The 22,150-nt window shown below is 40.2% G+C and overlaps 4 protein-coding genes and 1 long non-coding RNA gene across 7 annotated transcripts; 3 read left to right on the top strand and 2 right to left on the bottom strand.

The window, feature by feature from the left end:
- Positions 1 to 1,698: 1,698 nt before the first annotated feature.
- Positions 1,699 to 8,631, bottom strand: LOC147644002 (uncharacterized). Of its 3 annotated transcripts, none has more exons than XR_015271206.1 (3): positions 8,363 to 8,631; positions 3,890 to 4,159; positions 1,699 to 1,876 (listed from the first exon to the last, which is right to left on the bottom strand). It is a non-coding gene; the product is annotated as an uncharacterized LOC147644002 (long non-coding RNA). The 3 variants fall into 3 exon arrangements; XR_015271205.1 differs by lacking the exon at positions 8,363 to 8,631 and adding an exon at positions 5,186 to 7,302; XR_015271204.1 differs by lacking the exons at positions 1,699 to 1,876; positions 8,363 to 8,631 and adding exons at positions 3,439 to 3,586; positions 5,186 to 7,302.
- A 1,809-nt stretch (positions 8,632 to 10,440) lies between these two features.
- Positions 10,441 to 14,774, top strand: Lip2 (Lipase 2). The gene is made up of 7 exons (XM_086831146.1): positions 10,441 to 10,551; positions 10,714 to 10,891; positions 11,078 to 11,257; positions 11,354 to 11,436; positions 11,491 to 11,640; positions 13,656 to 13,784; positions 13,850 to 14,774. The coding sequence occupies exons 1-7, from the start codon at positions 10,441 to 10,443 to the stop codon at positions 14,258 to 14,260; spliced, it is 1,242 nt and encodes a 413-aa protein (XP_086687272.1). The 3' UTR covers positions 14,261 to 14,774.
- Positions 10,976 to 13,056, bottom strand: LOC110183431 (aminomethyltransferase, mitochondrial). Its single transcript, XM_020951712.2, has 2 exons — positions 12,544 to 13,056; positions 10,976 to 12,482 (listed from the first exon to the last, which is right to left on the bottom strand). Exons 1-2 carry the CDS (start codon positions 12,997 to 12,999, stop codon positions 11,724 to 11,726), a joined length of 1,215 nt encoding a protein of 404 aa, XP_020807371.2. The 5' UTR covers positions 13,000 to 13,056; the 3' UTR covers positions 10,976 to 11,723.
- An 897-nt stretch (positions 14,775 to 15,671) lies between the features above and the next one.
- On the top strand, positions 15,672 to 16,981 carry Lip1 (Lipase 1). Its single transcript, XM_020951718.2, has 4 exons — positions 15,672 to 15,873; positions 15,940 to 16,295; positions 16,353 to 16,490; positions 16,550 to 16,981. The coding sequence occupies exons 1-4, from the start codon at positions 15,690 to 15,692 to the stop codon at positions 16,979 to 16,981; spliced, it is 1,110 nt and encodes a 369-aa protein (XP_020807377.2). The 5' UTR covers positions 15,672 to 15,689.
- A 1,536-nt stretch (positions 16,982 to 18,517) lies between these two features.
- Positions 18,518 to 21,042, top strand: LOC110183446 (uncharacterized). Its single transcript, XM_020951726.2, has one exon. It carries the CDS (start codon positions 18,518 to 18,520, stop codon positions 18,740 to 18,742), a length of 225 nt encoding a protein of 74 aa, XP_020807385.2. The 3' UTR covers positions 18,743 to 21,042.
- The last annotated feature ends 1,108 nt before the right edge of the window (positions 21,043 to 22,150 follow it).

Consider the following 22,150-nt stretch of genomic DNA (forward strand, 5'->3'; position numbering starts at 1 on the left):
TCCAGTTATTTTTACCTGCAATAATTATTATAAAAATTTAACGTTCAATGACTTCCGCTTCCCAACCAAAGTTGGCCCACTTTAGTCATTTTTATAAAGTTTATTTCCTACTTTTGTGGTCCTAGAAACTCCCTACTTCCCCCAGTTCTTAACTCGCTGAAAATCAATAAAAAGCCAATTAAAATACAGTAAAACCTCAAAACAACAACAACAATGAGCGGAAACCACATCGAAAAGTTTAAGTAGAATGATGAAAGAAGGAGGTAAGCTTTTTACGATGATGAGGCAGCCTGCATTGCTCACCCGTCTGGAGTTGGGAATTATGGTTCATTTAATTGGCTATAATGCACCCAGAGACCATATTAACAACTTTTTCCGAGTCTGGGAGTTGTAAAAAGTTGAGTTAATTAAATCATCATTGAATGGAAAATAAAGTGGGAAATTTATTTAGTTTAAGGCATGATAAAATGTAAGGTATTTTTCGTTTAAATTTAGTTTTTAATATAAGAATATTAAAATACTTTTCTGGTGCTGGATATTTTTTGTAGTTCAATGAGAATTCGCAGTAGAATGCTGCTTTTGACTTTAACATAGCTTCCATTTTGCTGGCTGTCGATGTCGCTTCTATCGCTCTGTTTCCCAGCTACTACTCCTTCAGGGCTCCTTCATCCTGTCAGTTGGCCAGAACAAAAAGCTTCGGCTCCCGGACATGGCCTGCTGCTGCTGAATGATAACAACAAGCCGCAGAGGGAAGCGAATGCAAGCGCTTCACATACATTCATATATGGAGGAGCTGAGGCAATTAATCTCCACAATGGCGAACATGCGAAATGGAGTTCATAAATCCCAAGTCATGCCGCACCGGGAATGGGGAATTTAGAGTGGCCTTTGATGGCTCTTGACTCTGTTCGAGGGAATCAACTTTAAATTGGCACACAGAGATCCCGAGACTCGAACGCGGTCTACTTATGGAATAGCTGGCAAAGGGGAATAACGATGTCAGGTAATTAGTATGCCACACAACTGTTAAGGATATCATGGGAATACATATAAACCTTACGAAATCATTTCAATTATTTTAAAAGTTTATTTTAAGACATAAATCCCAAGACAACATTTCTTTAAGTTTACTTAAATAGCTTAACCTTTCCACCGCCATTGTGGGCCGAGATAAATGTACATTTATTTCGAATGAAAGGGCACACCATAACGATGGAAAAGAATGCTGGGGAGGACCTGGAAATATAAAGGCCCTGGTAATGCCTTGATATATTAGGGTAGACAGCGTCTACAGTGCGTATGAGTAATAATGCGCCAATAGATTTATGGCGAACGCCGCTTCGTCGTCTCTTACGTCTGTATAAGAAATGCATATAAATATCACATTTGTGCGCTATTTATTATGGCCAAGGCGATGTCCTGATCCTGTTATCCTTTCCGCCAGCAAAATTAGCTCATTTGTCTTCTTTTATGCCCGGCTCAAAAGCATATTCGGGCTTAAAATTCCAGAAGACGCCTTTGCTCTGGCAAAACAAGTTGAAATGTTATGTCTGCGGTTAAGTTGTGTTTATACCCGATCCAGGAGGGGGTCTGTGCTAATCCCCTTTTGCATAAATCAACAGGCGTTTTAAGGCAAAGGCAAAAGGGTCGCCACCTCCATCCATGTGAACTTTGCTCCCCGCCTGCCAACTGGTCTTGTTTTACGGTCTCCAATTTATTGGGGTCAACTGTCCGGTCAGATCAAGAGCATATGGCAATTGGTTTTTATGTGTTTTCCTTATTTTTTGTGTATAAAAAATTCAACCGATTTATTCTGCTGCCTTTTCAAATCACAACTGATAATTGGGTCCGAGCCTATGGCCAGCTGAGCTCACTTCTGGAACATGAGTGGCATTTAGATGGGTTGATTAGGATCTCGAAGAGGAGGTGATGAGTGCCTGGGAAACTGGGTCAATATTATAAAGTAATCAGTAGTCAGGAAGCTGAAATTGCAGATCCTTGAATAATACATAAAATATTCCATATTTAATTTATGCTTCACAAAATTCGAAAGCAAATGGTTTTTCAATGATTTTTTGTTTGTCTTTTATGTAATACAAAAATATATGATAAATTCTTTTGAGAAATACAACCAATACTCATATTCCTGAGAGTCTCCGCAAAACATTTGTAGAAAGCAAACAACTGAAAGTCCTCATCATTTCCAACTTAATTTTCCAACAAACTCAGTTTGTTTGTAGGCTCACAACAGGAGTCTCCCTTCCCTGTCAAAAAGGACATACAAGTCTACGACTTTTTAAGTTTCCGTAACCCGTAACCCGAGACAGCCGGGAAAACCCGATGAAAACTCTTCCGTGTACATAGTTTCTAGCACATTTTTAGTCTTGCATACTTTCTCCGACTTCTTAACTCGATTTTACGCAGGATAAAGTTTACTCTCCAAAAAAAAGAATATGTTTTTTTTTTCTCAGCAAGGAAGTTGTTAATTTTCCGCTGCAAATCTGTCAACTTTTTTGCACCAAAAAAGTGTACAAAAAAAATTCAATAACAAGTGACAAAGTTTTTTTGGCAGCAAACTTTTTGCATGTAGAGCACTCTTCTAGGCGCAGTTGCCGGGTCTAATTAAAAGTCTAGACCTCGGGGCCAACTTTATGCTACCATTGTCGATGCCGATTCGGATCTGACCAACCATTAACCGCAATTTCCAATTAATCAACTGGCGTGCAGCAGAGGGGACAATGCACATGGGCAATGCAAATGTTATAAAGTTAATTGCCATCGCTGGCCATTTCACTGTCCTCATCTCCTACTCTGGGGTTGTGTTTGGGTTTGGTGTTCTGTGGCCTGGGTCAAAACATCGGGTTTGAGCCAGCTTTGTTGTTAGAAAAAAGTTGAAAATGAATGCCACATGTGCCGCCCGCTGAACCCTCTTTTTTGTTGTAAGGATTGGGCTTGTAATCCCCGGAAAATGCAATTTCTTGATAAAACTGATGGCTGTTCAGTGGCAAAAGAGTTGGTTTTGGATTCGGAAGTGGAAGCTAGGAAATTAATTGGGTGTTTTTGAAGTTGAAAGTTAATTAGATATTAAATCAAGGAATTAAATTAATCAATGCATTACAAATTAAACACTCAGTGTTTTTTAAAGACAATAAATATTTAACATAACATTAAGGCTATTCATAAAGTTCTAAAAAATCGTAATAGCTTATAGTTTGCGATGTGAGAGAAAAATATAGATAGCTTTTCTTCTATCTAGTATCGATATTTTGATCGTAAGTTGTATATTTATCGCTAAATTGTTTCTGATATATCACTTCTCACTTTCCAATTAATGAACCTACCTAGTCATTGTAATTTTCCAAAATAAATTAACTGAGAAGAAAAAAAACATCATAATTGTAATCTCCCTAATGGATCCCATGTAACTTCCCTCATACATGCATTACATTAATTTTTTATTATTATTTTTCAGCAAAAGTTTATGCTTTCTGGCTGAAAAACCGCAGAATTAATTGCATGTCATTAGCAGAAATCTATTAAAAAGCCCGAAGCGAAGCGGCAGTGGCGACTTAAATACCTTGGTAACCTGGAACAAACGGCCAAATAAACAAATGAGTAACCCAAACCTCTAAATCAAACATTTATCCACAAAAACACACACACACACACAAAGGAAACGCAGGTGTGCATTTACATGCCTGAAAGTATGCAGCACAAAAGTGAATGCAGGAGATATCGGAGCGTGTAAGCCCTTCAAAGGGGGCCAGGCACTCATTACACCGAACCCCTTTCATTCCATGGGCTTAGCGCCCCTTTTCCAGACAGGCACCACCACCACCACCTCGATGGGTATGCGAGTACTAATGTCCAATGATTAAATTTTAATTACCGTGCACAAATCGAGTTGGAGTTCGTTTCGATTACACCTCCTGCCGCCAGCTTGATTCTGATGGAACTTTTGTGGTCGCATCTCCACATCGGAGCTCGTTTTTCATCCTGGCCAAGTGATCAATGCTGATACCGGTCTGAGTATGCATGGGGGGGTGCCGCTGGCCATTCCGAGCTTCTGTTAACATCATTAACTGTTGCCAATTCAACGAGGTCGATGCTCCGAGATGGGTAACGCAAAAGTAAGTACTGCTCAGACAATGCCAAGTATCTGCAGTTGGATTACAGAGGGAAAAATAAGGATAGGAATTAAAATGGTTTGATGGGATTAAATTAAAAGAAATAAAACCAATTTCTATGTGCATTAACGTTGGTTAGTTTTAATTTATAGTTAGTATTTTGTGAAAATAAAATATTTTACAAAAGTAAATGGAGAAGATTAAATCGAAATAATAGAAATATAAGCATTACTAATAGTTTACACAGAAGATTTATTTGCCTACCCTTGAAGGGTACTAAAATTTTATTCAGATGTGTAAAACTAAGTGAAGGAATCATTTCCGACCCTATAAATCATATATATTCTTGATCAGGATGAAAAGCCGAGTCGATTTAGCCATGTCTGGCAAGAAAAAAAATGTTGATTTTTTTCTTCATTTTTTTTAGCAAAAAATTTACATTGTCACAACTGCCAAAAATTGACAAAAATTTAGATTTCTTTTAAATAAAAATTGAGTATGCACATTTAATATTCTAATAAAAACTAGCATAGGACAGCTTTCAGAATTTAAATTAAGGCCTTTTTGGCTAAGTTATGAGATTTTTAAAATTTGATTTATATACAAAATTGTCATATAAAATATAGACAAATATCGACTCAAAGAATGGTATTTTAGTTTCAGTCAGAAGCTTAAAACTAAGTGTAGGAGTCACTTTCGACCCTATAAGTTATAAATATTCTTGATCAGGCTTAGTTATGAGTTTTTTAATCTTTTTTTGTCAAAATAAATTGTCTTATAAAAGTATCGATAAATTTAGATTCAATGAAAACGAATTTCTTCGATTTAATATAGTTATTTAAAAATACAAATATTTATCAATTCAAGATCAATGTGATATTAATTTGTCAAGTATAATTTCTCCGTACTTTTTTCCAGCATAGAAAAACGATTAAACCTGGCAAATATATGGGTTGTGCTCCTATTCAACCTTTTGCGCCATATTAACTGGGCTTATTTATTAAACACGTTCGTTCGTTTTGTCTGGACCAGGCCAACACAGCTGCTTGGGTACTCACACCATCACATCGAGTGGTTCCATTTGTGCCGTACGTGTGCATACGAAATGGCAGAATGGCGAGGTCCTGACTCCTGGTTGTGGCTTCAGTGCAAAACATGGCTCACTGAGCTCGCTGGCCGGCTGTTTGTGGCCTCAATAAATCAACCGGAATTAAGTCATCAATAATGGAAAGACATAAAGCAGGCAACCGAGCAGCAGCAGAGTAGTAGTTGGAAGCTGCGTTGGAAGTTCGGTTGAAAAATACTTGCGATGGCCATAAAGAAATGCAAATTGTTTGGTGGCCATGTTCAATATGCCGGAGCAGGTCCATTGGCGTTCAACAGTTGTTCAACTAATTTGCTTTTAGGTTGATTTTATGGCGTTGCGGTGGCTTTTATACATCAACGGGAATATAAATCTTGTTTTTAGGAGTTTTATTCAAATAATATCTCAGAATAAGCTTCACTTGTTTGTCTAATGAAAATCAATAAACATTTTGCTAATTGCTTAAAACTCACTGATTTTTTACCGGTAAGAGAACCCGGATTGACAACGTAATCAAGACAATAAAGCAAGATAAAGGCCATAATTATTATTTATTAGGCTTCCAATGATAAATATGCAAATATAAATAATTGCTGGTGTTGCTTTATTCATTTTGTGTGAAATATATGTAAGCTCACAATTGTCTAGACTTTTATTGGTAATATAGGGGGATTTCCCGAGATGAAATTTGCATATTTGTAACTGATAGTTTCTGTAGAAATCTCAACAGTGACGTGTTAGCCATAATTTAATTACAAACAAGTTTGTTAAGTTATTAAATCTCTCTTCTTGATTAGGGGGGTATGACACTACAGTTATTGCTTTTATTAATGAAAGAGCAGCGTAAAATATAATATTATTTCTTTATATAAATGTAAAATATAAATAAAATAAAATTGAAAAATAAATAAAATCCAACGTAGTGTCATATGAGCATAATCAAAAATGATATCACAATGAAATCTTTATTCTAGTATTTCATTCAAAAGGGGCACGTTCCTCGTGGCGTATATAATTAAAAATTGTTATAGCTCGACTTGATTTTCATTGTTTTCTTAATCAGAAAGTTGGCCACATGAACGACTCTGAGTTACAATTGATGCCTGGATTTTATCTCTGGCAGCTGACTTTCCTATATTTACCTCCCTTGGCCGGTCTTTTGTGATTGCCAGCTAATCAAGATACTCCCGAGCACGTCTCTCGGCTGCCTTTCTTCTATGTAGCTTGTCTTTTCAAAGACAAATTCATAAATATTTTAATTAAAATTCGAGCGGGAGTCGGTTCTAAGTTAAAAAGTTTTCATTGCAAGCAAGATCCCAAAAACGGAAACGTTTTCTACAACGTCATCAGAAACGCATAACATTGCCGGAAAAAAAAGGGGAAAACAGGAAGCTAACTTTTTGGCGCAAGTTCAGCGAAAGTTTGCGCTGCAAAGAGAAATTTAACTAATTCCATTATGCATTAAAAGTGTTACAAAAAAAAAAAAAAAAAAAAAAAGGGGGAAAAAATGATAAAAAGGCATTTGGAAAATGTTAAACAAAAATGTGAAAACTTTGCCCTTGTTGCTGGTGCTGCTGCGAGGCCAGTGGAATCTTTGCCAGCTCTCGGACTTGGCAAGGTGGAAATTTGCTTTTAAAACTTGCTTTAATTCCGCTCGAAAACTCACGTTTTGTTTATTTAAAAGGCGCACATAATTCGGCGGATCCGTGTTGCAAAAAAAGCTAACTAATGGATGCTTTAGCTCTATTCATATTTTAACCAAGGCGCTGAGCGTAAATTGAATTGAAAGGTTTTTCAAGTTTTTAAAAGTTGAAGTGAAGTTCAAATCGATTTTATAAGTGAAACTTGCTCAGGAGGCTTTAATCCCTTAATTTTTTTTATATATTTCTTTATTTTTTAAGGTGTTTGCTATTGTAGTTTCCATTGAGCACTTTAGGTTTTTCACTTAACCATTTCCCTAAGTATGCTTCCCCCTTTTTTTTTTTAACATGACCTACCCTAAGTGAGCATTAGGCCCATCTCCCATCTCCTTTGCATATTCAGACCGAAAAAATCCTATTTATAACCAAAATGAAATCATTAAGCGGCTTTTACTGTCAACACAAATGGCACGCAAACATTTCGAAAGCCATTCACATTCACAGAGGCATAGGAAATAATAAAAACCAGGGAAAAAAGAAAATAGATATATATAGAAGAGTGGGGCAGGCCCAAAAGTTGCCATGCAATCGAGTTGAAAGACAAACAAAGTCGCGGGAAAGGAAGCTCCTTGTGAAAAGCTGTTGCCACAATAAACGACACGATTCATTCACTCACTTACGCAGTCTGTCAGTTCGTCAATTACATTGATTTCTCGGCGCGGTTGTGTTTGCGTTGGCACGAGCCACCGGAAACCGAGGCGGAGAACTGGAGCGGAAACGGAAACCCCCCCCCCCACCAGTCAGGCAGTCACATTTTGATTTGTCTACCTGTCGTCGCTTAATAATACAAAGTGTCTCATGCCGCCGATTTCTTTCTCAATATTTTTCGACAATTTCCCCTCAACAACAACTGCGACTGACGATTGACTTTTGTTTGCCGCCATTTTCATTACTATTTTCATTTTTCACCTCCTGCCGTTGTCCCATTGTACTGGGTTCTTTCTTGTTTTTCTTTATTTATTTTTATTTTTTGCCACAAACTTGTTTACCTCGTTGTTATTTACTCGTCGTAATGATTTTTCTATCGGAATTGTTGTCGTTTGGCCCCATTGTATTGACTCCATTCCACCTTTATGCCAAAATGCTTAATGCCAAAAATGTCAATTGATGCGTGGCGTTGAGTTCGCTCGATTCGCTTCCATTTATGGCTCATGTTTTACGAGGCGTAAAAAGTGTCATTAGACCAGATAAATACATGTAATTTGTGTTCGATTTTATTGCTGGAAATTTGAAATGATGATGTGTTTCACCTGTATTTAAATACTTGAGGTGTATTTATGTGGAATAAGTTTGGGCTTTGGTTTGTCATTGATAAGTTATTGGAAATGAAATGGAGAAAAGACTTAATATTATTATTTGTCTTGTAAATATCTTAAATTGTAAGGGGAAATAAAAGGGAAGAGATTCTTGTTTAATTCATTTTAGATAGATAAACAAGACAGGAAGCTTACTTTGAGAAGAGGACGTGTGTATACCCCTGCAGTTATCAATTGGGTTGCGGATTCTAATGTTAAATCGATCATAACAAATAAAAATATATATCAATCATTGGTATAGAATTGCATTGGCCACGTCATAATAATGGGATCGAAGCATCAAAGTAGTCTTCTTCCTTGTTATCTAAATGTATTGCCTTGGCCACGTCATATTTATGGGGCTGAAAGGTAATCACTATCACTATCACTCGAGATGTAAACACTGCGAACGCCACGGACAGAATGAGGCCAGAGCGGCAGCAGCTTCTGTATTTATAGTCTCCGAGAGAAGAGAACAGAGAAAGTGAGAGAGAGCGCAAAAGAGAGTTCTCTAGAGAGTCGAGGCGGCGAAGAGTGATGGAGAGAGGGAGGTAGCTCTAGCAATAGGCATTACGAAAACGAGAGGGAGAGAGAGAGTGAGATGCTAAGAGCCTGAGAGCAAATTGAGATAATTATAAACATATATTATTTATATTATATTGTGTAAACTATTTAATTATTTTAGAATTATTATAAGTATAGGGATTTTTTTAATGCAAATGCTTGGGCTTTTTAACAGAAATAAAAGGACCTGATTTATATATTAAATAATTTTTGTCATAAAAGTATAGGTATTATTTCTCTACCATAAATTCAAAAACATCCTCCAGGAAATATTATTTTATAAGCTTTTTAATAAATAAATAATTATAATATGTATAAGGAATTTTTCAATTCAAACCAGAAGTTCAGGAACATCCTACAGGAAATATGCTTTTTGAATAAAATGTAAACTAAAGAATTAAATTAACTTCAGATTAATATATGTATATAGTGAAACTGAGTTTCCGCTCACCCCATTAAAGTCTGGCCTACGTTTCATAAATTTGCCAAATGCGTTTTTTTTTTATTCCAATTTCCCGGATCGCAGCGACTGTTGTAACCGCAGCCAAATTAATTTCCAACTCTCTGGGCATCACTGGGCAGCAGTGGGCGTGACAAATGCACCGAGCACGAGTAAATTGCATAATTGCAGCTTTATTAAATTTAATAAAAATTCATACATATGCAAGTGCCGGACATGACACGCCCCCCCCTGAGGTCCTGCCGTCCTGCCACACCCCCCCCTCGTCAGAGGATCTCGCACCCTTGTGCGCTTCCGTTAATCGACTGCACTTTCGCATCCTGTTGACTGCACACAGATGCCGTCGGTGCCAGAGTCCTTATTCCGAAGGGAAGGAGAAGGATGAGGAGCGGGAGCACCAATGGGCATTGCGTGTCCTTTGTTGCCAGTCGCATTGCCACAATCCTTGCGGGTATTTTTTGCATTCACGTTTTTGGATTCCCATTTAATTTGGACCTCGCTTTCTTTGCCCTTTTATTCATTCGGATTTTTTGTGTTTCCCCCTCTTGTTTTTTGTGCATAATTTTAATAAAGTTCGCTGGGATTTTTTCCCTGGTTGTTCTTCAGCCGTCTGCGTAGTCAATTGTTATCTCTTCCAGCGATAAGTAAACAACGATGCTACCGGCAAGTGGTCTGCCCCTGAATTGCAATGGCAACAGGATTCTCCTCCCCCTCTGGAGTATGAATATTACAGGGTGATAAAGGGGGAAATGCAATTAATTGTGAGCGTTTCCATAAGGATTTTGGCCAGGATACGGCCGCCCAGGCATTATTCAATCTATTTTATTTAAGCTTTCCGTTAAGCTTTATTTAATTACGAATTGCATTGGCGGGTATTTTTTATATTGGTTGTAAATATGAGAAGAAAAATTCCAGAAGAGGTTGCTGAAATATTGTTAAAAGTATTTGAGTTTGAGTCAGAATATAAATATAACCAATATTAAATGGTAATTTCTTAAGTTGAATTTATTTAAATATGAATTTATTTTTTAATAACCTTTACCAAGCCAAAATACAGGCAACTTTGTACCAAGTAAACTCACCCTTTGTCCAAATTTCCCTTTTTAAATTTTATTTTCTGTCGTTTAGTCAAGTGGAAAGATAATCTGGGGGAAACTGGGCAATTAGTGAATTCGTGCTCATATGAGACCAGTTCAGTTGAATGTCCAAAATGAATGAGTTAGGCTGGATCACCGCCATCCAAGTCGTAATCATTGTGTGTCCCTGTAGAGCCACTCCGCCGGAGTCTCGTTTCAAATGGAACACGGCAAGTGTCAATCAAGTGGAAAAGAGACACTCATCCTTATTTTAGGACACTAAATTCTTGTATAGAATATGAAATTATAATAGAAAATCCTATCTTTATAGATGTATTTTCTATATTATTCTTTATATTATTTATTAGTTAAATATTTTACAAAGAATTTCTTTTGGTGAACATTAGCTGGATTGGCTGGAGGTCCTGAATGTGAGCCATGAAGTTCACAATATAACCACCACGGATGGCTATCAGTTGCAGTTACACCGGCTTCCACGCCCGGAAGCTAAATCCGTGCTCCTGGTCCATGGATTGCTGGGCTCCTCGCTGGGATGGGTCTGCCTGGGGCCAGAGCGGAGTTTGGGTAAGCGAGAAAGCACTCAGAAAAATACAGAATTCATTGAATTTACCAAAAAAATAATTGTTAGATTAGGGACTTATTAAAGAATTAAACTCTCAACTAAAATATATATTTTAATGTTTATATGGATTCTCATTTTTTCCTTCCTATCTGTTAAGATTATGATACATATTTTTATTTTCCGTGTAGCTTTTCAGCTGCATCAACGCGGCTATGATGTGTGGCTGGCCAATCTGCGCGGCGTGGCTCCATATGGAAGGCAGCACAGCGACTTGACCGACGTGATGCCGGCATTCTGGCGCTTTAGCTTTCACGAGCACGGCGCCTACGATTTACCGGCCATAATTGACCACATGGCGGTGGTGACAGGTGGGGAAGAGCAGCCAAAAGGACGAACAGGAGGAGGAGACCCAAATGCCGCGGAAATGGAAACAGAGGCAGAGCCAGAGGTAACGACAGCGACAGATCCAGAGTCAGAGGTAGAGGGAGATCCAGAGCCAACTCCAGAGAGGGACCCACGCCAAGTCCTACTAATTGGGCACTCGCAGGTGAGCTGTTCAGGGGTCACAGGTGAGGAACTCCCTCCTAAATGTTACTCTTAGGCCTTCAATGCCTTCCTGGTGCTCTGCTCGGTGCATCCACGATTCAATCAACGCATCCGGCTGATGCAGGCCCTGGCACCACTGGCAAAACTGCGTCGACAGGTGCGCTTCGACTCCAACCAGGTGCGGCATCTCATGAAGTTTGTCAAGGTAAATGCAGATAAAATGATTTAATTAATTAGTTAATTAGGGTTTTTTAGAGAGTTATAAGGTCTAAATTTATCCCTTCACATTTATTTCTTGGGCTTATTGTAGTAATTGGCTTTAACAAATGGCATTTTCACAATTTCGGCCTCGTAGAGCTTATCCCGCACCTTGAGCTCCACTTTGGTGCCGGGCGCCTTGAGGTTCTCGGTCACATAGCCCATGGCTATATTATATCCCGCACTGGGACTGGGGCAGCCACTGGTCACCTGACCCACCTGCTGACCCTGGCTAAAGATGGCCACTCCCGAGCGAGCTGGTGGGGGTTTAGTTCCCAGCATTTTTAATCCCACACGTCTTCGTGTCACACCTTCCTTCAGCTGACTGAGGATCACCTGAGCTCCTGGGAAATCTTGAGCAGCACGTCGTCGCTTGGCCACTAACCAGGCGAGGGCTCCCTCCACAGGTGTGGTCTTGGCATCGATATCACTGCCGTAGAGACAGAGACCTGCCTCCAGTCTTAGTGAATCTCTGGCACCCAGGCCAGCTAACTTCAGATTGCCACTCTCAAGTAGGGCTTCGGTGAGGTGCCGAACCTGGTTGGATTCCACGGAGATCTCCACACCATCCTCTCCAGTATAGCCGCATCTTGTGATCCGTACATTGGGAATACCAGCCAGAGTGGTGACGAAGGATGTCATGAAGTAGAGTTGCTCCAGGGATGCATCCTTTGGCAGAAGTTTGGCCAGATTGGCTGCCACTTGGGGTCCCTGAGCAGCCACTAGGGATTGATCGGTGGGAGTGAGAAACTCAATGGTCACATCCTTGCCCTGGGCTTTGAAGTTGTCCTGAAAAAAAAAAAGAATTTAAAAAGAGAGCTCTCCCAGGGACACTGCACTCTCCACTCACCACTGCTGCGCTCATGATGCCCATATCCTGCTGCTTCATTGCCGCATTGGAGACCACATAGAGCTCCTTCTCGCTAACTTTGTTCACGATGAGATCATCCAGGATGCCGCCTGCTGGATTGGTGAAAACGGTCAAGGTGCCGCTGCCATTGGGAGTGCCCAGGATGTCCGCCGTGCAGACAGATTCCAAACAGGCTGCCGCATCCTTGCCGAAGACTCGTGTCTGGAGCATGTGGGACACATCGAAGATGGAACCCACCTGGCGGGTGTATAAATGCGAGGCGATGATGCTCTGGTCAGAGTACTGAACGGGCAGAGCATAGCCTCCAAAGTTGACGATTTTTCCACCTTTTTGCACGTGGAAGTCATAAAGGGCGGTCCGCTGACCCTCGCCGGCGGAGGAGGCGTGGCGTAGACCGCCCAGAAAGGCGGGAAAACGATTGCTTAGTCTGAACATCGCGCGGTGACTGAGTCTCGGATTGAGACCGCTCCGGAGATGAGATCAGGGATAGACACTGGAAATAATATTTACTTCGTTATACTTAAAAATTTATGTAGCATTTTGATTTTGTTTTGGAAACGAAAATTAAAATTTTTCCTGACATTTATTTGGTTATTAAATTGAACATTAATATCTGTAATAATTAAATAATCATGTATTTAAATTGTAAATTCAATTTCTTGATTAGTTACATGATTTATTTTTCTCTGTATAAGTGATAATGCCGCTGACATCGCTTGACATCGACATAGAGATAAGGAACTATTGAGAGCTGGAGAGTATGAGAGATTATTTGGGGAAAGAACGAATACACTCACTCGGTGATAACCCCCTGGGGCGATTTAAAAATATAATTTTAGTGGATCTGAAGCTTAGGAAAAGCTAGACAAATCAGCTGAGTGGATTGTATTCTTGTGGAAAAATACTATGCAAAAATAAGAAGCTTTTAAATAGAGCTTTAAAAGAAAATATTTAGTTACAAATCGGGGCTAAAGAAAGAAAAGTGAAGTACAAATAACCACTTTCCAAATATAACTTTATTTAACTTTTATATGTAATTATTAACTATCTTTAATTGTAATTATTCTTTTCTTTAACTTTAACTTCTTCAGAAACGACAAAAAAGGAAGCAATTGGAGATATTTCCTCCGGGCTATCTACCAAAAATATGCCAAAGTAAGCGGGATATCTGTGAATATTACACAAAGCAGCTGGCAGGCAGTGCCCAGAGCAATAAGAAGGTACTTACTTAAATATATATTAAAAACTTATATATATTTTTAATTTAACACATAATCTTCCACAGCTCCTTGAAGCCTTCAACTATGAACATCTTCTGCAAGGCGGTTCTGCCCGGGAGATACGTCATCTTCAACAGATCTGGAAATCGGGTGACTTTATTTCCTATGACTTTGGACCCGTCGAGAATATGCAGATATATCGAGGCATTGAAGCCATAAACTATAACATTAGCCAGATCACGGTACCAATTATATTGTATTTTGGTGAAACCGATGCCATTGCCACTCCCGAAGGTGTCCACGGGATCTATTCCCGGATGCTCAAGTCTGTGAAGGGTGTGAGGCGCATTAATTCCCCCAAATTCAACCACTTTGATTTTCTCATCTCCGGTGATGTAAAGACCCTGGTCAATGATAAATTAATCGAGCAAATGGAACAATTTCTGGAGGGTCGATTGCCCTACGTAATTGAATGACCGCCAAACAATAAACAAAAAAAAGGTGTCATCAAAGGTTCCCATTAAAATGGAAATGATAGCAAAAGAAATCAAACAAAAAATAATAATCGGCCAGCGAAATGGTTTATTTGCCTTGGCAGCCGGCCAAAGTGCCAATTATGTAATGCCAAGCCGTTAAAAAAATATATATATGTATAAATTATATAGATGTATTATTCAAAAAGGCAGCCGGCACAACAACGGCTCGACACTTTTACTTTCTTTTGATGGCCAACAAAAAATTCATTTGTGGCCGCTGCTTTTTTTTGGCCACAAAAGGTTTGGCTTATTAAGCCATTTCGATGGTTGAAAGAGGACAACGAATGATAATTACCTTAATGGAATTGTTTTGGTGCCGCACTTACTAAATGGGGATTATTTTTTATGATCTAAGAAAATGTGTTAATTAAAATTTGTGTTTAATATTTTATTGATATTTATTGAAAAACTTTCCAAATATACATTTTTATAAGCCAGTCTGGCGGAAAGTTTATGTGGTTTTTGAAATGGAATCTTAATTTAAAGACAATAAAAGCTGATAGATAGATAACTACCAGAACATGTTGTAATGGAGCTCTGATAAAGTCTCTCGAAATTGTTGCTTCACTGTACTTCTTGCACTTGATAAGTTTTCTGGTTTTCTGATTATTACGCCCAACGCATCCCAAAACAAAACTTTTCCCTGCTCACTCCCTTCCCTCCCCCTTTTCGTGGTCATATTTAATTAACTTGGCCGAAAACGTAAAACGCAATCAAAAGGTAAACAAAAGCAGGTAACACGTCACAGTGCGCAATGTTGTTGTCTGATCGAAAGTTTTTTCGTATTTCGGCATTCTTTTTTGTATTATTTCTTTTATTTTTTGTTGCAAGCCCTGCAGAAGTTCGTTGGTTTTTGACAGGTTTTTCGAATTAGTCTTCAGTTGAGTTCGCGTCGCGTTGCCTTGTGGTTGAGAGAGAGCTCGCCGTGGTTTCACTTTCCGTAATTTAGCCGCCACATAAAGATGCGCCAAAATCTAAGGATGCGGTTGGTCCTGCTCCTGGGCCTGTGTGTGCTCATCAGCAGGACACAGGGTCAGTTGATAGGCGGCGAGGAGGATGAGGAGGACGAGGAGGAGGAGGAAGAGGAGGAGGAGAGCGTCGAGGATGAGACTCTGGAGGAGCGATTGCAGCGCAAGAACATTAAGCAGGACTCCACACTTAGCGTGGTAAGAAGATTAATGATTGCACTGAGCATAAAAAGGGGAGAGGTTTTGCCATATATTATATTTTTTAAATATTATTTCACACCCTGATTTACAAGATTTTTCTTTAAAAATGATAGACAACTTAACTATGGGAAATAAAAACCTCTTATAAACCTTTCTTGTTACCATTTCTTCTCTGTGCTCTTACTGTCATCGACTATCTCATGCAGGACAAATTAATCGCCAAGTATGGCTACGAGGCGGAGGTGCATCATGTGACCACCGAGGATGGTTACATACTCACCCTGCATCGCATCCGCAAGGAGGGAGCCCAGCCCTTCCTGCTTCAGCACGGACTCGTGGACAGCTCGGCGGGATTTGTGGTAATGGGTCCCAATGTTAGCCTGGGTGAGTTCCCTCTTTCTGTCCTCGTGATTAATGACCAAGTGCTAACGGCCGGATCTCACTTGGCAGCCTATTTGCTGGCCGACCACAACTACGACGTGTGGCTGGGCAATGCGCGTGGGAATCGCTACTCGAGGAATCATACCACCCTGGATCCGGACGAGTCCAAGTTCTGGGATTTTAGTTGGCACGAGATCGGGATGTATGACCTGCCCGCCATGATTGACCATGTGCTGAAGGTCACTGGGTTTCCGAAGTTGCATTACGGTGGCCACTCGCAGGGTTGCACCTCCTTCTTTGTGATGTGCTCCATGCGGCCAGCTTACAATGAGAAGGTGCTCTCCATGCAGGCAATGGCACCGGCTGTGTATGCCAAGGAGACCGAGGATCATCCCTATATAAGAGCCATCAGTCTTTATTTTAATGTGAGTTTTTGGATTTAAATTCTTTACTTAATTTCTTATATATTTGTATATATTTAGAGCCTTGTGGGCAGTTCCATACGCGAGATGTTCAATGGAGAGTTCCGTTTCCTGTGCCGCATGACCGAGGAAACGGAGCGACTGTGCATCGAGGCAGTCTTTGGAATCGTGGGTCGTAATTGGAATGAGTTTAACAGGGTAAGCAGTCTCCTTAAAGTTTATTTCCAGTCTGGAATATCCTTTGAAATCTATTCCAGAAAATGTTCCCTGTGATTCTGGGACACTATCCCGCCGGAGTGGCTGCCAAGCAGGTGAAGCACTTTATTCAGATCATCAAGAGCGGTCGCTTTGCTCCATATAGCTACAGTTCCAACAAGAATATGCAATTGTATAGGGAACACCTGCCTCCGCGTTACAACCTCAGCCAGGTGACGGTGCCCACTTTTGTTTACTACTCCACCAATGACCTACTGTGTCATCCCCACGATGTGGAAGCCATGTGCGATGACCTGGGCAACGTGACGGGCAAGTATCTGGTGCCCCAGAAGGAGTTCAACCACATGGACTTCCTTTGGGCCACAGATGTGCGAAAGATGCTCTACCGCAGGATGCTGCAGGTCCTGGGAAAACTGCCCGAGGATGCGCCAGAGGAATCTAATCGTTCTAGGAGAGGTTTCCGTTTCAGATAGCAGGGAATACATGTTTAATTTAATTTAATTTAAGTATTTATTTAACAATAAATATAGAACGAAGAAAGTAAGGAGATTGTCACTTATCATATCAAGGGGAACAAAAGATTAAAAATCCCATTAGCTCAAGTTGCCCCAAATTCAATATTTACTTAGTTATTCGCTTCTTTGTACTTAGCTTTAACTGCTGAGAATATGCGAGTATTTGCATTTTGAAATATGCATGGCGAAACTTCAGCGGAAGCGGAAGTCAAGTGTTTCTTTCGCCCCACAAAAGCCGTAACAGATTTCGCAACAGCAGCAGATACATGCATTTGTAAGCAGATTTCCTTTCCTGCGAGTACAATTTTCCATTTGCTGCCCCCAGCAGATGCCAGTGGGCCAAGCCAGCTGACACCCGGTCCTTAGATGCTGCCTCATCCGACTCGACTTTCTTGGGATTCGGCCCACATTGTCTTGGTATTTGGTATTTGCATTTCTGTGAAGCTGAGCTGCGCTTTTCCTGCACACCAGCAAGCCAAGTTAAGTGAAAAACTGTGTCTGAGTTGGCGAAAACAAAGTGCACGTTGCACCGAGAGTGGAAAATATAATTTTGTATCCATATCTGGGATCTAAGAGGGGCTTAAGAAACAAAGGGAACTTAAATATAAATCTCTATTATTGTCACTAAATAATAATTCAAGTATATAAGAGAATGCATAGCATTAAATAATGTTACATTAATGATCCACGGGAAAGGTGAAGCTGTAAAAACGTTGCTAATTTTATCGAGCTTTGATTAAGCAAATTAATTTCTGAAAGTATTTATAGACTTGGAAATTATAAATATGATAAAAACGAGTTTGAAATACTCTAACCTTAAGCTGGAAATTTGTATAATAAATAGCATAGATAATATTGAACTTTTTCTAGAAATATTGTATGATATTCTTATAAAAAAATGGGTTAAAAAATTGTGATAGTTTCTTTAAAGATTTATACATTTTTGAGCTTATTTTTTGTTTATTATATTTATTCTTTTTATCAAGTAAGGGTAAACCAAGATTTGATTGACCTTAATTTAATACTTATTTTAATATTTTGCTAGACTACCTTTAGCACGCGTGTTTTTTTTAGACAAAGGTGAATCCCCCAAACCAATAACCATCTTACCTAAGCAAAAAACCGTTTGATAAATGCTTAGGAACTTGTTTTTCCTTCTTGCCGTGAATTAATTAACAAAAAAACGTCACCAAATATTAGTGGTAACAGTGGAAACTCCTTAACTTTTATTTATATATTTAAGGTATAGATACAAAAAAGATTAATTATTATTTGTCATATTTAATATATATATTTGTTATAGAGTTCATAATTCTTGATGTAGTTCAACTTAGGTTTTGTAACTTTTCATTACCTTGAATTTTATTTTAAGACTTTCTATTTTTTAAGCTAAACTGTATAATGTTATGACGTCTTTTGATATCTAGTCAAGCGTATTTTCGGTTCTATATAAGCTTGGTGTTTTCTCGGAAAGCCGTTAGTGACATTCAAACAATGATTCCCACGGGATTGCTTTTACTCTTGACTGCCGGCTGCGTGTCCCTGGCCTCCGCTGGTTTTGGATTTGGTTTTGGTGGCGGAAGCATTGGACTTGGAGGCAATGGAGGTGCCTCCAGCGTTCAAGGAAGTCTGCCTGGTCTGAATCTGGGCGGTAGCTACAGCGGTGCAGGATCCAATGAAGCATCCATTGGATTGGGAGGCCTTTCGGCCAGCGGCTAGCACTCCTCAGGATCTGCCGGATCGTTGGTGAAGCAAGCAACTAACGGTCTCCTGGGTGTGGCAGGTACTGGAGTCAATGCAGTGACCTCCACAGCATCCACTGCGGCCTCTCTGGGAGCTGAAGCGGCCTCGTTGGGTGCACAGAAGGCAGATAAGGTTGTCAGCGGTCTCATTGGAGCTGCAACATCCGGAGCGGAAGCTGGATCCACTCATGCAGGACATTTAAGCATCGGTTCTACAGGAAATTCCAACTCCGGAGCTGGTCATGTGAGTCTTGAAACCGCTGGAGCCACCAACTCTGGCTCAGCCTCTCTAGGAGTCGGACTCTTGAGTATCGGAGCCACTGGGAACACGGAAACCGGCTCATTGCACTACAATACAGGATCAGCTTCTACAGCTGGTCACCTCAACATTGAAACCTCTGAAAAGACTGGCTCCACAACGGGCTGGAGCAATGCCGGACATGGTAGTAGTTCATCAGCTTCCGTTGGATCTTCCGTGACAGACTCTGCCAAGATCAGTGCAGGACATGCTAGTACTGGATCTCTATCTACTGGCTCCGGGTCAGCTGCCCTGCCAGGTGGTTCTGCCAAAATTACTGCTGGACATCTGAATGTTGAGTCCTCTGGCAGTACTATTTCCGGTTCATCGAAAAAGGGTTCCGGATCTCCATCTATAGGATCGGGATCTGCCGGACATCTGAGTACTGGCGGATCCACAGGTTTCGGATCTGCTTCCCTTGAAGCAGTCAAACAATCAGGATCAGCCCAAATTAAGACGGAGCACTACAAAGTAGCATCAACTAACCTTGGACACCTGAGCATTGGAGCTTCTGGAGATGCTGGTTCCTCCAAAATTGGTTCTTCTTCGGCCTCCCTGGAGGCTGGCTCTGCCAAAATTACTGCTGGACATCTAAATGTTGAGTCCTCTGGCAGTACTATTTCCGGTGCATCGAAAAAGGGTTCCGGATCTCTATCCATTGGATCGGAATTTGCCGGACATCTGAGTACTGGCGGATCCATAGGTTTCGGATCTGCTTCCCTTGAAGCTGTCAAACAATCTGGATCAGCCCAAATCAAGGCGGAGCACTCCAAAGTACCATCAACTAACCTTGGACACCTGAGCATTGGAGCTTCTGGAGATGCTGGTTCCTCCAAAATGGGTTCTTCTTCGGCCTCCCTGGAGGCTGGCTCTGCCAAAATTACTGCTGGACATCTGAATGTTGAGTCCTCTGGCAGTACTATTTCCGGTGCATCGAAAAAGGGTTCCGGATCTCTATCCATTGGATCGGGATCTGCCGGACATCTGAGTACTGGCGGATCCACTGGTTTTGGATCTGCTTCCCTTGAAGCAGTCAAACAATCAGGATCAGCCCAAATCAAGACGGAGCACTACAAAGTAGCATCAAGTGCTGGATCCTCCAAATTTGGTTCTTCTTCGGCCTCCCTGGAGGCTGGCTCTGCCAAGACTAGTGCCGGACATTCGCATATCAAAGCTTCTGAAACAAGTGGATCCAGTTCATTGCATACTGCTTCCAGCACTGCATCCCTTGCACACGGACATCTGAACATTAAGACTTCCGGAGCTACTTCCGGAGCAACTACTACCGGGGCCACCACTTCCGGAGCATCGCACACCTCTGGTTCTTCGAAAGGATCTTCGAAAGAATCTTCGGGCGTGGGTCATCTAAATATTGGATCTTCTGGCTCCACGGACTCTAGTTCCTCTACCGGATCGCTTCATTTGGCCCTAGGTTCAACTGGAACTGTAGGATCCTTAACCTCTGGCTCTAACATGGGATCTCATAAGATAAGCGCCGGACATTTGAGTATCGAATCCTCCGGGGCTGAATCTTTGGGCTTGACAGGAGCCCACGAAGCTGTCTCTGTGACCCATGGAGTAGCTGGTGGATTGATAAAAGCGGCTGAAACAGGTGCCTCCGCTTTGTCTCCGGTTTCTCCGGTTAGTTCCGGAACCCTATCGCTGGGAGGTTCTTCTGCAACTCTAGGATCTAACGCTGATTCGATTTCCCTTGGTGGATCCAATGGATATCACAAGAGTAGTGCAAGTCTCGGAGGAAATGGTTTAAGCCTTAGCGGCAATTCCGGAACTGCAGGACTGGGATTCGGCGGTGCTCACATCGGGGGCTCCATTAACCGAGGAGCAGGACTATTCCTTGGTTAAATTACTTTTTACATTTATGAACTTAAGAGTATTGTGAAGCCCAGGTTATAAATACATATTACCTAATATGTCAGAGAGAATTAAATAAATAAATCATCATAAATTAAAACAATAAAGAATAGCTTATAGTATAACTTTTATTATTGCAATCGGAAATGCTTCAACTTGCATTACTGCAATTAAGTCATAAACTTTGTATAGAAATTAAAAGCTGGAATATTAAATGAATAGAACTATTAACTAAAACTATTAAAAACCAAAATTAATTTTGCAAATGAATCGTTACAATGTTTATGTTTAGGGGCTTAGTAATTTTATATAATCATCATCATCGCCCGTGGGTCTGTTACGATTGTTTTCTAATCAGTAGAAGCTGTGGAGTGACGTAGACCCTAAGGGTCATTGTCGTAACCATTGAACGCCTCCACCGCATATCATTTAAATGAAATTCAATCTAATCTTGGCCCAACCAAGAGTCAATGCAGTTGATTCTAAAGCAAAATGATGATTACATTTGTTTACATAAGATTCAGTGATTAAAAATAATAGATGATGACGAGGCCTAGATACTCTTGTTCATTGGATTTGGTTTTTAAACATGTTTATATACAATTTTGTTTTTTTATTCTTAATATTTTGGGATTTCCTACCTGATCTTCATTAACTGGATCCATCGATCATTTCATTTGATGCGTATCTTGATCCCCCGCTGCTAGAACTTGCCTTCAAAAGTACCAAATTCTACCTAGAGAGAGGATAGTGTGTTTTTTGTTCAGCATTTGTAGACAATCGAACCCATTAAAATGTGTTAAAACTCGTTATTGTTCCCCACGGGAGCTAATAACACTCTGCTACAATATATTACCAACTTTTAATGGGTCCCTTAATATAGTTTGAACTTGTTAAGCAGAACTGGAGAAATTTAATGAAATAGGTCTGATAGCACTTAACTTTTATTATTGTTTTAATTTTTAATGCAAGTTAATCAAAGTTAGAATAAATGGAATAAACGATCTTTAATTAATATTTATTTGAAATTTTTCATTTAATTTTTAATTACTAACCTGCAGTAGAGTGCTTTTTGAGTTTTTTGCCGATCTTGACCCAAGGGATCTCAGAACTGGGAACGTGACTTGTCTCTCCGTTGCTATTCTTTTTTTTTCGCGCTCTGCGAATTTATTTTCGCAAACATTTCGCTATTATTTGTACTTTTTATTTTTTGCG

Source organism: Drosophila serrata, unplaced genomic scaffold (assembly GCF_035046125.1).
Source record: "Drosophila serrata isolate PLE 108 unplaced genomic scaffold, ASM3504612v1 contig_240, whole genome shotgun sequence".
Classification (NCBI taxonomy): domain Eukaryota; kingdom Metazoa; phylum Arthropoda; class Insecta; order Diptera; family Drosophilidae; genus Drosophila; species Drosophila serrata.

Excerpts from the sequence above, each read along its gene's own strand:
- Lip1 (XM_020951718.2), top strand. The coding sequence starts at position 15,690 with ATGCAGGACAAATTAATCGCCAAGTATGGCTACGAGGCGGAGGTGCAT. Across the intron at positions 16,296-16,352 it reads CCATCAGTCTTTATTTTAAT|AGCCTTGTGGGCAGTTCCAT; the intron begins GTGAGTTTTTGG and ends GTATATATTTAG. Across the intron at positions 16,491-16,549 it reads ATTGGAATGAGTTTAACAGG|AAAATGTTCCCTGTGATTCT; the intron begins GTAAGCAGTCTC and ends AATCTATTCCAG.
- LOC110183446 (XM_020951726.2), top strand. The coding sequence starts at position 18,518 with ATGATTCCCACGGGATTGCTTTTACTCTTGACTGCCGGCTGCGTGTCC.
- Lip2 (XM_086831146.1), top strand. The coding sequence starts at position 10,441 with ATGAATGAGTTAGGCTGGATCACCGCCATCCAAGTCGTAATCATTGTG. Across the intron at positions 10,552-10,713 it reads ACACGGCAAGTGTCAATCAA|CTGGATTGGCTGGAGGTCCT; the intron begins GTGGAAAAGAGA and ends GGTGAACATTAG. Across the intron at positions 11,258-11,353 it reads CCACATGGCGGTGGTGACAG|ATCCAGAGTCAGAGGTAGAG; the intron begins GTGGGGAAGAGC and ends CGACAGCGACAG.
- LOC110183431 (XM_020951712.2), bottom strand. The coding sequence starts at position 12,999 with ATGTTCAGACTAAGCAATCGTTTTCCCGCCTTTCTGGGCGGTCTACGC. Across the intron at positions 12,483-12,543 it reads GCATCATGAGCGCAGCAGTG|GACAACTTCAAAGCCCAGGG; the intron begins GTGAGTGGAGAG and ends TTTTTTTTTCAG.